Source organism: Oncorhynchus masou, chromosome 8 (genome assembly GCF_036934945.1).
Source record: "Oncorhynchus masou masou isolate Uvic2021 chromosome 8, UVic_Omas_1.1, whole genome shotgun sequence".
NCBI classification, from domain to species: Eukaryota; Metazoa; Chordata; class Actinopteri; order Salmoniformes; family Salmonidae; genus Oncorhynchus; species Oncorhynchus masou.
This window is the reverse complement of record NC_088219.1, coordinates 40,838,764-40,854,977: the sequence shown is the minus strand read 5'-3', so window position 1 is coordinate 40,854,977 and position 16,214 is coordinate 40,838,764. Positions and strand designations below refer to the sequence as shown.

At 39.8% G+C, this 16,214-nt stretch overlaps 1 protein-coding gene across 3 annotated transcripts in view; it reads left to right on the top strand.

The window, feature by feature from the left end:
* Positions 1–15,901, top strand: part of LOC135544665 (rhotekin-like) — a 33,046-nt gene extending 17,145 nt beyond the window's left edge. For all 3 annotated transcript variants that reach the window (XM_064972455.1, XM_064972456.1, XM_064972457.1), the window contains 3 exons: positions 6,947–7,051; positions 7,958–8,053; positions 13,906–15,901. In XM_064972455.1, coding sequence (XP_064828527.1) covers positions 6,947–7,051; positions 7,958–8,031 — 179 coding nt within the window. In that variant the 3' untranslated portion in view covers positions 8,032–8,053; positions 13,906–15,901. The remainder of the gene's footprint in view (positions 1–6,946; positions 7,052–7,957; positions 8,054–13,905) is intronic.
* Positions 15,902–16,214: the final 313 nt, after the last annotated feature.

Here is a 16,214-nt window from a genome sequence, read left to right as displayed (position 1 = left end):
GTTCATCCTTGGGAGCAATTTCCAAATGCCTGAAGGTAACACATTCATCTGTACAAACAATAGTACGCAAGTATAAACGCCATGGGACCATGCAGCCGTCACACTGCTCAGGAAGGAGATGTGTTCTGTCTCCGAGAGGTGAACATACTTTGGTGCCGAAAAGTGCAAATCAATGGCAAAGGACCTTGTGAAGATGCTGGAGGAAATGGGTACAAAAAGTATCTATATCCACAGTAAAACAAGTCCTATATCGACATAACCTGAAAGTCCGCTCAATAAGGAAGACGCCACTGCTCCAAAACCGCCATAAAAAAGCCAGACTACAGTTTGCAACTGCATATGAGTACTTTTTGGAGAAATGTCCTCTGGTCTGATGAAACAAAAATAGTTTGGCCATAATGACCATCGTTATGTTTGCAGGAAAAAGGGGGAGGCTTGCAAGCCAAAGAACAACATCCCAACCGTGAAGCACGGGGGTGGCAGCATCATGTTGTGGGGGTGCTTTGCTGCAGGAGGGACTGCTGCACTTCACAAAATAGATGGCATCATGAGGGAGGAAAATGATGTGGATATATTAAGGCAATATCTATAGACATCAGGAAGTTAAAGCTTGGTCGCAAATGGGTCTTCCAAATGGACAATGACCCCAAGCGTACTTCCAAAGTTGTGGCAAAATGGCTTAAGGACAACAAAGTCAAGGTATTAGAGTGGCCATCACAAAGCCCTGACCTCAATCCTATAGAAAATGTGTGGGCAGAACTGAAAAAGCGTGTGCGAGCATGGAGGCCTACAAACCTGACTCAGTTACACCAGCTCTGTCAGGAGGTATGGGCCAAAATTCAACTTATTGTGGAAGGCTACCTGAAACGTTTGACCGAAATTTAACAATTTACAGGCAATGCTACCAAATACTAATTGAGTGTATGTAAACTTCTGACCCACTGGGAATGTGATGAAAGAAATGCTAGCTCAAATAAATAAATCTCTCTACTATTATTCTGACATTTCACATTCTAAAAATAAAGTGGTGATCCTAACTGACCTAAGATAGGGAATTTTTACTCGGATTAAATGTCAGGAATTGTGGAAAAACTGAGTTTAAATGTTTTTGGCTAAGGTACTGGCGTGAGAATCTGTGGGAGGCCATTATTCCTCATGGAGAAGAACATTCAATGATTTAATGATCAATCAAACCATTGGAACCAATTAGGATCAATTTAAAAATCCATCTAGCAATGCTTTGATTGGCAGCTCTAATTTGCTACTCATGTCACCACAGTTATGCACCAGTTGCTGGGAGAGATCCGTTTGTAAGCCGACAGTGAAACTAAGCTCATGTCTGGCTCTACCCAATTCCTTTGTCTCTATAATACCTGCTTTATCTTGTCAGTCTGTGAGGAGACGGAGATGAGACCTGTTTGCTTTAATCTCCTGCTACACACACACACACACACACACACATATCTCCTGCTGTGCCGAACCCACCACTGGTGTGCGTGGCCAAGAGTGTTATTTTCATGTCATCTGACGATAGCACTGGTTTGAATCCAAGTGGGCACGCACACCAGTGGTCGGTTTGGCGAAAGAAGCATGTACATACAGCAGTGAACCCTGTACCTACTGTAAAATATGGTGGTGGATCTTTGATGTTATTGGGCTGTTTTGCTGGAACACGGCACAAGCACCAGGACATTTTTTGCCAACAACCTGGTTGCCTCTGCCAGGAGGCTGAAACTTGGCCACAAGTAGATCTTCCAGCAAAACAATAAGCCCAAGCAGACATCTTGACCACAAAGTCAACATATTGCAATGACCATCTCAGTCTCCGGACTTGAACCCCATTTAAAACCTGTGGTTTGAATTGAAGAGGGCCGTCCAAAAGCACAGACAAAGGATATTAAGAATCTATGAGGATTTTGTATGGAGGAAGGATCTAAGATCACTCCGAATGTGTTTCCCAATCTCATTAAACATTTTAGAAAAGGCTCCTTGCCATTACCCAGCGGGAGGGTGGAAAACAGGGTGGCAATATTCTTTTTAACCTTTAATTCATTTTCTTGAAAATATACGAATTGTTAAGCAATCTCTTTCTCCGAGCAATCATTTTATTATATCATATATTTTTAACAATCAATTGAGTATAACATGTCAGTTTTTACTGTACACCGAGCGATACATTCCCAATGATTTCCCTCAAGCAACAGAATGATCTCAGGATCCCACTCCTTGTAGTACACAAAATCCAGTTACTCACTCACATATTTAACACGATATACAATCCCAGACACTGCACCAAGCTTTTCATTTCTTTCACTTCCTCCGATTCTAGAAGAATGTCTGTGTGGACGACACTGTGAGAATAGAAAACCTGTCGTTGTGATTTGTCCCTTCCCTTCTGTCCCTTGTTTTCTGTGTGAACTGTGTGTGTGTGTATTTGTAACGATTGAGAAATGCTTGTTGAGCCTCAGTCAAATTATAAAGATGAGTCACCAAACACAACACACACACTGTTCTGCTGATAGGGTGAGGTTGGGTAATTAACCTAAATTCCATGCCTATCCTACAAACAATTTTCTAAAATTGTGGCCAGATGGCCTATAGCCATCTGCAGGTTGATGTTTATTTTCACGAGTCTCGCCCTGGAGGCAGAACTGAGCGGTGTCAGCTGCAAAATCAAAATTATCTAAAAATAAATATGAAACCAAAAATGTAGCTTTTGGGTCTTCCGTTAGGGTTAAGCATGAAGGTTAGCAGTGGGGTTAGGTTTAAATTCAGATTTGATTACTTTGGGTCTGTGCTAGCTAGTAACCACTCTGCAGTGCTGCCTCCAGGGCAAGACTCATGACAATAAATGCCAACATGCCATGTCTGTAAGTCCTAGTATACAGTACACACCTACGCCTAGTAAACACACCTTTAGGTATTTTATCAGAGAATACAGTATTAGGGCCCATCGATCAAATACAGATTGACAGGTTAAATCCACCTTGGTTATAAATCCGAAAATGACTTTGCCTTGCTTGTCACTTCTGTAAGTGCTTTTACCGTGTATTGAATTTGTTCCCTTGTATGTACTTACGGTGTATTTCATTTTAGGATGGTCTGTTATGGATAGCAATGTTGAATATGTGTCGCTTAACTTGCTTTGTAAGTGTTTGGAATTTTCATGCACAATAATGTTTATTGTGCAGTAAGATTGTGGAAAATCCAATTTTATTTGTCACATACTTAGTCTACACCCATTTACAAACAGTGAAATGCTTATGGGCACATCCAAAAAATGCAGAGACATAAAAAAGAGGCAGTATAATTGAAAAATAATAACTAGCAAAACATACACAATGAGTAATGATAACGTGGCTATACACAAGGGGTGCTAGTACCGAGTGGATGTGCAGAGCTACAAGGTAATTGAGGTTGACATTGTATGTACGTACTGTAGGCTGTGATAAAGTGACTAGGCAACAGGATAGATAATTAACAGTAGCAGCAGCAGCGTATGTGATGAGTCAAAAGACTTAGTGCAAAAAGGGTCAATCCAGGTAGTCCGGGTAGGTATTTAACTAACTATTTAACTAACTATTTCGCAGTCTTAGGGCTTTGGGATACAAGCTGTTCAGGGTCCTGTTGGTTCCAGACCTGTTGCATCGGTCTTTGACAATTTTTAGGGCCTTCCTCTGACACTGCCAAGTATGATGTACAAGGCCGTAGCAATAGAACCTTTTGAGTATCTGAGGCCCCACCCTCTGTAGCGCCTTGCGGTTGGGTGGCAAGCAGTGATCCGTTGTCTGTCTTTGACCAACATACCAAACTACTGTCAATTCATAAGAATTTGTAAGACCCTTATTTTATAGGAATGGACAGAGCCCGGTCTTAAAGTACCAAGCGGGGATGCAGCAAGTCAAGATTCTCTAAATGGTGCAGCAATAGAACCTTTTGAGTATCTGAGGCCCCATGCCAAATATTTTCAGACTCCGGAGGGGGTAGAGGCGTTGTCATGCCTTCTTCACGACTGTGTTGGTCTGTGTGAACCCTAACAATTCCTTAGTGATTTGGACACCTAGGAACTTAAAACCCTCGAGATTACCACAGGTTATAAAAAATCTTGAGCCTGACAAGTAATTTTTCCAACAATTGTTTATAGTCAGTTCACATACACACACATTATTTCACTTATAATTCACGATCACAATTCCAGTGGGTCAGAAGTTTACTACATACACTAAGTTGACTGTGCCTTTAGTCAGTTTGGAAAAGTCCAGAAAATAATGTAATGGCTTTAGCCTACCAGAAGCTTCTAACTGTGGATTCTGGAGGTGTAACTGTGGATGTATTTCAAGGCTTACCTTCAAACGCAGTGCCTCTTTGCTTGACATCATGGGAAAATCAAAAGAAATCAGCCAAGACCTCAGAAAAAATATTGTAGACCTCCACAAGTCTGGCTCATCCTTGGGAGCAATTTCCAAACGCCTGAAGGTACCACGTTCATCTGTACAAACAATAGTACGCAAGTATAAACACCATGGGACCACGTAGCCGTCATACCGCTCAGGAAGGAGAGGCGTTCTGTCTCCTAGAGATTAACGTACTTTGGTGCGAAAGTTTAAATCAATCCCAGAACAACATCAAAGGACCTTTTGGAGATGCTGGAGGAAACAGGTACAAAAGTATCTATATCCACATTAAAATGAATCCTATATTGACATAACCTGAAAGGCCGCTCAGCAAGGAAGAAGCCACTGCTCCAAACCGCCATAAAAAAGCCAGACTACGGTTTGCAACTGCACAAGGGGACAAAGATCGTACTTTTTGGAGAAATGTCCTCTGGTCTGATGAAACAAAAATAGAACTGTTTGGCCATAATGACCATTGATATGTTTGAGGGGAAAAAGGGGGAGGCTTGCAAGCCAACCGTGAAGCACAGGGGGTGGGAGCATCATGTTGTGGGGGTGCTTTGTTGCAGTAGAGACTGGTGTACTTCACAAAATAGATGGCATCGTGAGGAGGGGAAATTGTGTATATATTGAAGCAACATCTCAAAACATCAGTCAGGAAGTTAAAAGCTTGGTTGCAAATGGGTCTTCCAAATGGACTATGACCCCAAGCATACTTCCTAAGTTGTGGCAAAATGGCTTTAGGACAACTAAGTCAAGGTATTGCCGTGTGGAAGGGAATTTGCAACACAAACAAACATGGAGAGTGAACGTGACACGGAGCACGGAGACACAGAGCTCTACCTAAAAGAGGGGCTACTTCGGTAGCATGGACGTGGTTTGGATATGAAAAGTTTGACGCGGACCAGAAAATCGTCCTCTGCAAAATATGACGCAGGCCAACAGGCTCAAACACCAATAACCTCTTTTACCACCTACGCAAGAATCATGTGAAGCAGTACGTAGAGAGTCTACGGATGAGACCCAAAAAAGTACAGTCAAGTGCTCAAAACAGACTCAGATGTTGCAAGAGGCTTTTGCCCGCGGCACACTATATGGCAAAGAATCACAAAGATGGAAGAGATAACAACTGCCGTTACAACTTACATCTGCAAAGACATAGCCCCAATTTACACGGCCGAGAAACGGGGGTTTCGTGGGTTTCGTGAGTTGGTGCTAACACTTGACCCTAGGTACCATATGCAAATTAATATGTGATGCGTATTAATGCCAAAATAACATGCAAAACAGGCAAGCCCCCAAAAATAAATATTTATTTATTTTGGGCCTATATTTATTTTGTTTGCAACTATAGTTGAAGTGTTTTCTATTTACCTTTTTAGATTTTATAGGTTATTTTATATTTTGTTACATGCATATTTTTAAATTTGCACAGAGGTTCAAAATAAAAGGAGAAATAATCAAATCTGAGTAAGTACCTTTTTATTCGTTGAGTTCAATTCAAAATGTAAACTATTTATTCATTGAATTTACAGAAAATGTGCTGTATCGTTATCGGGATATGAAATGACCTAAATCAGGATATGAGATTTTGGCCATATCGCCCAGCCCTGTGCGGCAGGTAGCCTAGTGGTTAAAGCGTTGGACTAGTAACCGAAAGGTTACAAGATCATATTCCCAATCTGACAAGGTAAAAATCTGTCATTCTGCCCCTGAACAAGGCAGTTAACCCACCGTTCCTAGGCTGTCATTGAAAATAAGAATTTGTTCTTAACTGACTTGCCTAGTTAAATAAAGGTAAAATAAAAAATAAACATGCTGCTTATAGTGAGTGCCCAACACTGGCCACGCATTCATTAAGATTGATTGTTAATTCAAGCTATTTAAAAGTAAGTATTACAGCCTCCATTTCTATGCCAGAAGAACTGTTCAATATTTTGTTTATCAATCGATGATTGTGATCTATCTCTTGCCTTGGTATAGGCTGTGAAATTAAATAGGAAATGATGTTGTGCTTCTATCACACAGCAACACCATGCTGAAGCCTTGTATTGTTGTCAAGTATTTAAAATAGTCTACCGGTCTATTTAATTTTGAGCATGCTTGAATAAGGGATGGATGAATGGTAATATTTTTTGTCGGCCTAGGCTATAGTCGCATAAATACTTAAATATAGTCATGTCATGTTCTACACGCCCAGTTATGCGATCTCTTACAAACAGCGAATGTATCTTTTTTTAACATGCTGAGAGAGGCCTGACTTCTGGAATACAGGGGCCATGCCGATGCATATTAATTAGACCTGGCTGGAGAATGTGGCTTGATTTGGTATTATACTGAAATTAAATCATCTTGCCATACTACTCATTCTTTTCTACCTTCTTGGACAAAGTGATGGATTGTGTGGGGTAAAGAACATGTAAAGACCACGCAAATTAACTATTTAAATTGACGTGGGTTAAGGTTACATTTCACCAAGAAGCTGAACATAATAATAGTAACATTTCAATAAATCTATTTTTACAAAGACATGTCGACTTTTCACTCTACAGGTCAGTGGAAACAGTGTTGTAATGACCTGATGAAGATCGAGGTACCCTCTCCTAGGAAATCCCATTTGGTCACAGCGAAGCAGGGCTCGCTTTACCATCAAATAGGTAACTATTCAATAACACACACCACCATCACATAGGTCTATACACTCACCTACACAGTTTGAATGATTCTAATATTAGTTTGCAGACCGGCTAGAATTCTCTCTAAATTATTAGACAAATTGGATGCTTTCGCAACTGTTGGGAAATGAGATTGCTCTCAAAGGATTATATTGTTGTCATCAATATTGTAAGAGTTCCTTCTACAACAGCGCAGCAGTGCGACCTCTTAGTAAATAGATATTTTGCGACTCATCTAAACTAACTTTCAAACAAGTGAAAATACTGTTGATCACCATTACCACAAATTTCGGGCTTCAAGATAAAGCGTGGGATAAAATAATCATAAAAACAGGTGGAAGGCTCCATATGCCTCCTCTCTCTACCCTTTAAGGAAGATGGACTGAACGAAACCTGCTCTGACACACACACACACACACAGACAGCATACATAGAAGCACAATGGTGGCATTATCGCCAACACCTGTTATATATACCACAATGACTCAGATGTATCAAGGCACTATTCAGGAATTTGAGAGCGAGACGGAAATAGAGATTGACAGAGAGAGAGAGAAGAAAAAAACATGGAGATGAACCAGACGTGAAAGATGATGAAAGATGATGGGTAGAGAAGAATGCAGGAAAGATTTTTAAAGAAGTTATTGCAAGGAAATGGTTGAGGGGAAAATGGATCAGAATTTCTTTGTTCCTTCCGCATTTTTTAGTCGAACCAGAAGAAAGTGACAATAAATCTGGGGCTATTTTACTCATTCTCTCCTTTCTTTCACAATAATCCATCTATCATATTTGCCCTTTTTTTTAATACAAATCTACTATACCTCATCACACACTCCCACTCTACTCATCATCCCCTTCCTCCTTCCTTCCTCTCCTCATTTTCCCCAGTCACTCTATCTTCCCCAGGTGAGGGGGGTGTGGTAATCCAGGATAACTCTGTGTCTGCTGAAGTGTGGGCCTGATCTCCTCTTACTGTAACCACAGGTAGAGTACCACCAACTGTAGCAGCCCCACACACACACACACACACACACACAGACAGAGGAAACCGGCACTTCAACTTCACAACATGAGTCACAGTGGAAGTGTAAATGATGTCACCGGAACAATACACATGGCAACCACAGACTTACTAGAATCAAACCACAAAGGACTAATGGGGTGATTATAGTTGGGACTTGTGCCCATGTGGAATATGTAAGGTAAGGGAACCTGCCAAAGCCAGGCCTCATTAGAACACTCCATTGACACTCCCAAATCATATTGATATGATAATAAATGTTTCTTCAACTGTCTGATCTGTCAGCCTAGCAGATTGACACTAATCTCTAGAATATGACTACCGCTTTGTGAGACAGCTACTGCAGTGGGCAGGTTCATAGTTCAGTTTGAGTTCTACTGTAGCCTTGTGTTCTTCCCTGCAAGTCCTGGAGAGCTTTTATTTCAGCCCAGCGGTAATACCCCTGATTCAGCTCATCAAAGTATTGGTGATCAGTTGATCAGCTGAATCAGTTAGTGCCGTAAACTGGCGTACACCTTTGACCCGCATTGAACCAGGTCAGGTCAGTAGCAGCTGTGGTTTCTTACAGTCATCTGACAGGAGCCATAACAAATAGCTCTACGGTCAACAAACCCCAGATACACTGTCCCTGGGAGACGATGTACAACATTAAATGTCAACTGTTCTGTTGGCAGAGTGTTTGACTGACTCAGTCATGGTAAACACTAATTAAGCCAGGGTATAATCCAAGTCAATGTGCCAAACTCTCCAAATATCTCACTGATGAATAGCTGATGGATGTTTATAGAGAAAAGCCAGGGTTGGGTCAAAATGGTTACCAAGTAGAGGTCGACCGATTAATCGGAATGGCCGATTTAATTCGGGCCGATTTAATTAGGGCCGTTTTCATAACAATAGGAAATCAGTATTTTTGGACACCAATTTGGCATTTTTAATTTTTTAATTTACACCTTTATTTAATCTTTATTTAACTAGGCAAGTTAAATCAGTCAGTTAAGAACACATTCTTATTTTCAATGACTGCCTAGGAACGGTGGGTTAACTTCCTCGTTCAGGGGCAGATTTTCACCTTGTCAGCTAGGGCGATTCAATCTTGCAACCTTACAGTTAACTAGTCCAACGCTCAAACCACCTGCCTCTCATTGCACTCCACTAGGAGCCTGCCTGTTATGCGAATGCAGTAAGCCAAGGTAAGTTGCTAGCTAGCATTAAACGTATCTTATAAAAAACAATCAATCATAATCACTTAACTACACATGGTTGATGATATTACTAGTTTATCTAGCGTGTCCTGCGTTGCATATAATCGATGCGGTGCGTATCGTTGCTCCAATGTGTACCTAACCATGAACATCAATGCCTTTCTTAGAATCAATACACAGTATTATATATATATATATTTTTTAAACCTACTTATTGAGCTGAAAGAAATCCAGGTTAGCAGGCAATATTAACCAGGTGAAACTGTGTCACTTCTCTTGCGTTCATTGCACGCAGAGTCAGTGTATATGCAACAGTTTGGACCGCCTAATTTGCCAGAATTTTACGTAATTATGACATAACATTGAAGGTTGTGCAATGTAACAGGAATATTTAGACTAATGGATGCCACCCCTTAGATAAAATACGAAACGGTTCCGTATTTCACTGAAAGAATAAATGTATTGTTTTCGAGATGATAGTTTCCGGATTCGACCATATTAATGACCTTCGGCTTGTATTTATGTGTGTTATGTTATAATTAAGTCTATGATTTGATAGAGCAGTCTGACTGAGCGATGGTAGGCAGGAGCAGGCTTGTAAGCATTCATTCAAACAGCACTTTCATGCATTTTGCCAGCAGCTCTTTTTTGTGCGTCAAGCATTGCGCTGTTTATGACTTCAAGCCTATCAACTCCTGAGATTAGGCTCGTGTAACCGATGTGAAATGGCTAGCTAGTTAGCGGGGTGTGCGCTAATAGCGTTTCAAACGTCACTCACTCTGAGCCTTGGAGTAGTTATTCCCCTTGCTCTGCATGGGTAAAACGCTGCTTCGAGGGTGGCTGTTGTCGTTGTGTTCCTGGTTCGAGCCCAGGGAGGAGCGAGGAGAGGGACAGAAGCTATACTGTTCCACTGGCAATACCAAAGTGCCTATAAGGACATCCAATAGTCAGAGGTTAATGAAATACAAATGGTATAGAGAGAAATATTCCTATAATTCCTACAACTTAAAACTTCTTACCTGGGAATATTGAAGACTCATGTTAAAAGGAACCACCAGCTTTCATATTTTCTCATGTTCTGAGCAAGGAACTTAAACTTTAGCTTTCTTACATGGCACATATTGCACTTTTACTTTCTTCTCCAACACTTTGTTTTTGCAGTATTTAAACCACATTGAACATGTTTCATTATTTATTTGAGGCTTAATTGATTTTATTGATGTATCATATTAAGTTAAAATAAGTGTTCATTCAGTATTGTTGTAATTGTCATTATTACAAATAAATTGTAAAAAATCTGCCGTTTTTTTTTTTTTTTTTTATCGGCATCTGCTTTTTTTTTGGTCCTCCAATTATCGGTATCGGCGTTGAAATATCATACTCGGTCAACCTCTATTACCAAGTCTTAATTATTTCATAGTCCATAGCGTCTGTTGCATTGCCGTGTTGTACAGGAGTTGATGTAGTGCATACGAGTCCATTGTTGTACCCGACAATGGATGGCTGTGTGTAGGCTGTGCGTTCTTTGAATTGCATCATGGAGTTCAATAGCGTCACATGGTGCCTTTATTGTTATGATGGATTACAGTTAACATGTACAAATATTGGATTCAATACACTACTTAATTCCTTAATCTTGATCGAATCACATTAACGATAGTTCTGAGCTTTGTTTTACTTGTCTGTCATCTGATTATTTATGTACTACCTTGTCCCACACATTACCCCTGAGATGTGCCATCTACTCTGCCTGTCTGGCAGATTGCTTGGCATGTTGGCTGTTTCTCAACATCAGTAATCACTGTAACTGGGGGTGTCAAAAGAATGCTGCTCATCTGAAGTCTTACACAAGTACTCCACTGTGTGTGGTAGCAGTTGTGTTGCGCAACGTTCCCATGAAGCCGTTTGGGGAGTTGGGCGAGGGCGTGCTTGTGGGTGTATGGAGTGTTTTTGGAGTTGGGGGATTTTTGAGATTGTGATATTCTCAGCCGGATTTAGAGCTCTCAACATGAAGAAATGCTAAATAATTTTGTGGAATTGAAACACCACCACTTTCTGAAGTTGAATTTTTAACGAGTTAGCAGACATTCAAATGATCTTTCTGCATCACTCAGAGGAGGTTATATGAAATGGGAGCTAAATTTGTACTATCACTAAATATGATAATATTTATTTAACAGTTATAAGACCGGTGACATCTAATAGAAAGCTGTTTACCATTTGATTGTTACTATATTTAGAAAGAATTTCAGTCATTTCAAGCCCTATTGCCCCGCTTTCGTTGAATAAATCCTATACCTTCAGAAGGTATTGACTTTTTCCACATTTTGTTGTGTTACAGCCTGAATTTAAAATTGATCAAATGTAGATGTTTTTGTCACTGTCCCACACACAAAAGCCCATAATGTCAAAGTGGAATTATGTTTTTAGATTTTATTTGACAAATTAATTCAAACTGAAAAGCTGAAATGCCTTCAGTCAATAAGTATTCAAGCCTAAATAAGTTCAGCAGTAAAAATGTGCTTGCCAACTCAAATAATAAGTTGCATGGACTCGTTCTGCGTTCAATAATAGTCTTTAACATTATTTTTTAATGGCTACCTCATCTCTGCCCCCAAACATATAATTATCTGTAAGGTCCATCAGGCGAGCACTACATTTCAGAAACAGATTCTACCACAAAGACAAGGGAGGTTTTCCAATGTCTCACAAAGAAGAGCACCTATTGGTAGATGGGTAAAACATTTAAAAAAACATACATTAAATATCCCTTTGAGTATGGTGAAGTTATTAATTACACTTTGGATAGGGTATTAAAAAACACAGACTCTACAAAGATACAGGCATCCTTCTGAGCTCAGTTGCCGGAGAGGAAGGAAACCGCTCAGGGATTTCACTTCACAATGAAGCCAATGGTGACTTTAAAACAGTTTGAGTTTAGTGGCTGTGATAGGAGAACACTTAAGATGGATCAACAACATTGCAGTTACTCCACAATACTAACGTAATTGACAGAGTGAAAAGAAGGAAGCCTGTACAGAATAAAACATATTCCAAACGTGCTTCCTGTTTGCAACAAGGAACTAAAGTAATACTGCAAAAAATGTGGCAAAGCAATTATCTTTTTGTCCTGAATACAAAGTGTTATGTTTGGGGCAAATCCAATAAAACACATTACTGGGTACCGCTCTCTATATTTTCAAACATAGTGGTGACTGCATCGTGTTATGGGTATGCTTATAATTGTTGAGGACTGGGGAGTTTTTCAAGATAAAAAAAAAGAAACAGAATAGAACTAAGCACAGGCAAAATCCTAGAGGGAAACATAACATCTGCTTTCTACCAGACACTGGGAGATGAATTCAACTTTCAGCAGGACAATAACTTAAAACGCAATTGAATGTTCCTGAATGGCCGAGTTACAGTTTTCACTTAAATCTACTTGAACATCTCTGGAAAGACATAAAAATGGTTTTCTAGCAATGATCAACAACCAATTTGACAGAGCTTGAAGCATTTTGAAAATAATAATGTGCAAATGTTGCACAATCCAAGTGTAGAATGCTCTTTGAGACTTAACCAGAAAGACTCACAGCTGTAATCGCTGCCAAAGGTGTTTCTACAAAGTATTGACTCAGGGGTGTGAATACTTATGGAAATTAGATATTTCTGTATTTAATTTTTTGGGTGAGAAAAAAATCGATTTGATCCATTTTGAATTCAGGCTGTAACACAACAAAATGTGGAACACGTCAAGGGGTAGGAATAGATTCTGAAGGGACTGTATGTTTAATAAAATATATATATATGTTTTCATAATATTTGTACTATGTATTTGAGCTTGTGTCCTCAAAAGTGAAGTACACCTCAGCAATGTATAACTATTTTTACCAGAAAGGAGAGTTCCAAAACTTTCTAGAACTATGCAGCTTTACTAGTCTACTTAGGCAAAAATCTAAATTTTGAAGTAACGTTCAAGAGTTTAACGTCAGACATAGATGTTTAGCCTTCTGTTTGTGTTATTTTTTCTTATTCATGTAATTGAATATTGACGTCCAGCCACCCTCAGAGCTGCACCTGCTTCTGTGATAAAGCATGAACCTGTACTCTCCACAGGGCTGGCGTTATGGGTGGGACTTGGGGGTAATGGCCCGTCCTACCATACCTCCTGCCTGGCCAAATAAAATATTTTATTTGGCCAAGATGCGCACCGACAGAAAGACGGATCAATCTCCGATAAAGCATCTGAGCGAACAAAACAGCGCCCATGTCTCTGATTCTGTCTGGCCCAAAAAAAGTATGGCAATGTGCACACACAGGCGGACCTGTGAAAAATAAATTGTCACCCCTATCGACGTCAAATTCCCGTGCAACTGATTTGTTCTGGCACCAGGCCTGACTCTCTGTGAAGACCCTTCACAGGTCCCCCTTGGCACGTGCAGCAAGATGAATCAGTTCGCCAATAGTTCTTCTCGATGGTATAACTGTACTGTTACACATTAAATGGAGTAGAATAATAGGATTTTGAACATTTTGTTGGTATAACGGATGTCTTTTTCTTTGTCTCTCTCTCTCTCTATATATATATATTAATTCCTGTGGTACCGGTATAGTTGAAGGACCCTCCATGATTGCCAGGTTGTCCCAGTCAAGGGGACCAACATCAGGCAACTGCATCATCCAAGACAGGATCCAACTCTTACCAAACTCCAGCACCCCCCCACCACCCAATTGTACTCCTGCTCTTGGGAGTGACGTGCAGTGACACCCACCTCTCCCATGACACAGTGTCTTTGTACTGTACCTATCCCTGTCCTGTAATAGCACGAAACAGCCACGAACTAGCCACTCCTCTCCAGGAACATACAGGAACGCCACAAATCGGGGGCTGCAATCACACACTTTTGCTAATTGTAGCATTCCACACTCTTGAGTTATTCTGGTAATGCAGCTTTGACCTTTTCTAGTCCAGACTCAATGTTTTATAGGACATTTGGCTCTTCTCTTTACTTGTCCAAACCCAATCGGCTTTTAAATGCCGTTAATATTAATTAATGCTTTATATATACAGTACCAGTCAAAAGTTTGTACAAGAGTGTGCAAAGCTGTCAGCAAGGCAAAGGGTGACTTCTTTGAAGAATCTCAAATATAAAACATATTTAGAAATGTTTTACACTTTTTTGGTTACTGCATGATTCCATGTGTGTTATTTCATGGTTTTGATGTCTTCACTCTTATTCTACAATGTAGAAAATAATACAAATAAAATAAAACCCTGGAATGAGTAAGTGTGTCCAAACTTGACTGGTACTGTAATTCATAACTGTGAGGTTGGAAAAATACTGTGGAATTGTGAAAATGCCATTTTAGTGTAAGAGCTGTCTGGAAAGACTGACATTTCAACCTGTTTTGGTGGGATGGAGTTTTGGCCTGCCTGGTAACGTTAATAGACTAATAAGAAAGAGTTCCAAACCTCTCTGCCAATAACGGCAAATTACTCCTACTCACTCAAAACACTCCCAGACAGTCGGGCCAAAATTCTTGCCGGAGAAAATAAATGTGTTTATTTTTGACCATTTGAATTGAAAACAGGAGTGGCTTTGGGACAAGTCTTGTAATGTCCTTGAGTGGTCCGGCCAGAGCCCGGAGTTGAACCCAATCGAACATCTCTGGAGAGACGCTCCCAATGCAACCTGACAGCTTGAGAGGATCTGCAGAGAAGAATGGGAGAAACTCCCCAAATACAGGTGTGCCAAGCTTGTAATGTCATACCCAAGAAGAATTAAGGCTGTAATTGCTGTCAAAGGTGCTTCAACAAAGTACTGAGTAAAGGGTCTGAATATATGCAAACATTTCTAAAAACCTGTTTTTGCTTTGTCATTATGGGGTATTGTGTGTCGATGTATCATTTATTTTTGTCCATTTTAGAAGAGGGCTGTAACATAACAAAATGTGGAACAATTGAAGGGGTCTGAGTACTTTCCGAAAGCACTGTACCTGTTGTTAGTGGTATCATAGTGGTTACGAAATTAGCGCTGGAGCATTATATAGTGATTTGTTTTTTTTAAACAAATACATTTTGAGATTTGCTTTACATATTTGAACTTTGTGTTCGAATTAAACAATCAAGGCCTTTAAACACTTGTTGTACAATACATAAAAATCCCTTTTATCGAATCTTACAGAGTTGACATAATTCCAGTTAAGTGCATTTTAATGTAAAGCTTTTTTTTATGAACTTGTTGCTCCTTTACATGATGTGGTAGCTGATACTTTGGTCAATAAAAATATCAAATAAAATGCAAATATTTCTGTTAAGGGAATTTTTATCAATGATGACTAATTATGTATACATTTCAATCAGGACCGACTAGTCCAAATGCTATTATGTACTGTACATGTATGAATTTTCTCTCTTGCTCTTATCTACACTGACTGACCTTGGCTTTAGCCGAGGAGGGAAGGCTCGAGAACTATAGGGCCTCTACCAGTGTCAAGAAGAGATAGAACATTTAGAAAACGCTGACGTCATTTTCAGTTTATAACCTGTGGTAAAATGTGTATGAAGGCAGTACTCTCTTGAATTAAACGCTGTTACCTGACTTTTAAGACTGGGGCTCTGTCCATTCTTACAAAATAAGGGTCTTACAAACCCTTAATGCATTGACAGAGTGTTTAATTTTGATTGGGAATTAAAACAGAGGAATTTAGATATTCCTTCAACAATTTCACATTTTGTTAGTATTATGAGGAAATGTGTTTTTTGTCCCGGCTTTCAAGAATGTCTATAGTCTAACATTGCGTGTATGTCAGTTGTTTGGGAGTGTGTTCATATGATTGGCATAAGTGTTCGAGGAGGCAGGTTAACCAGTCATTCCTGCTAAAACTGTAAATTCCTGGGGGGTGGGGGATTATTTAAAAT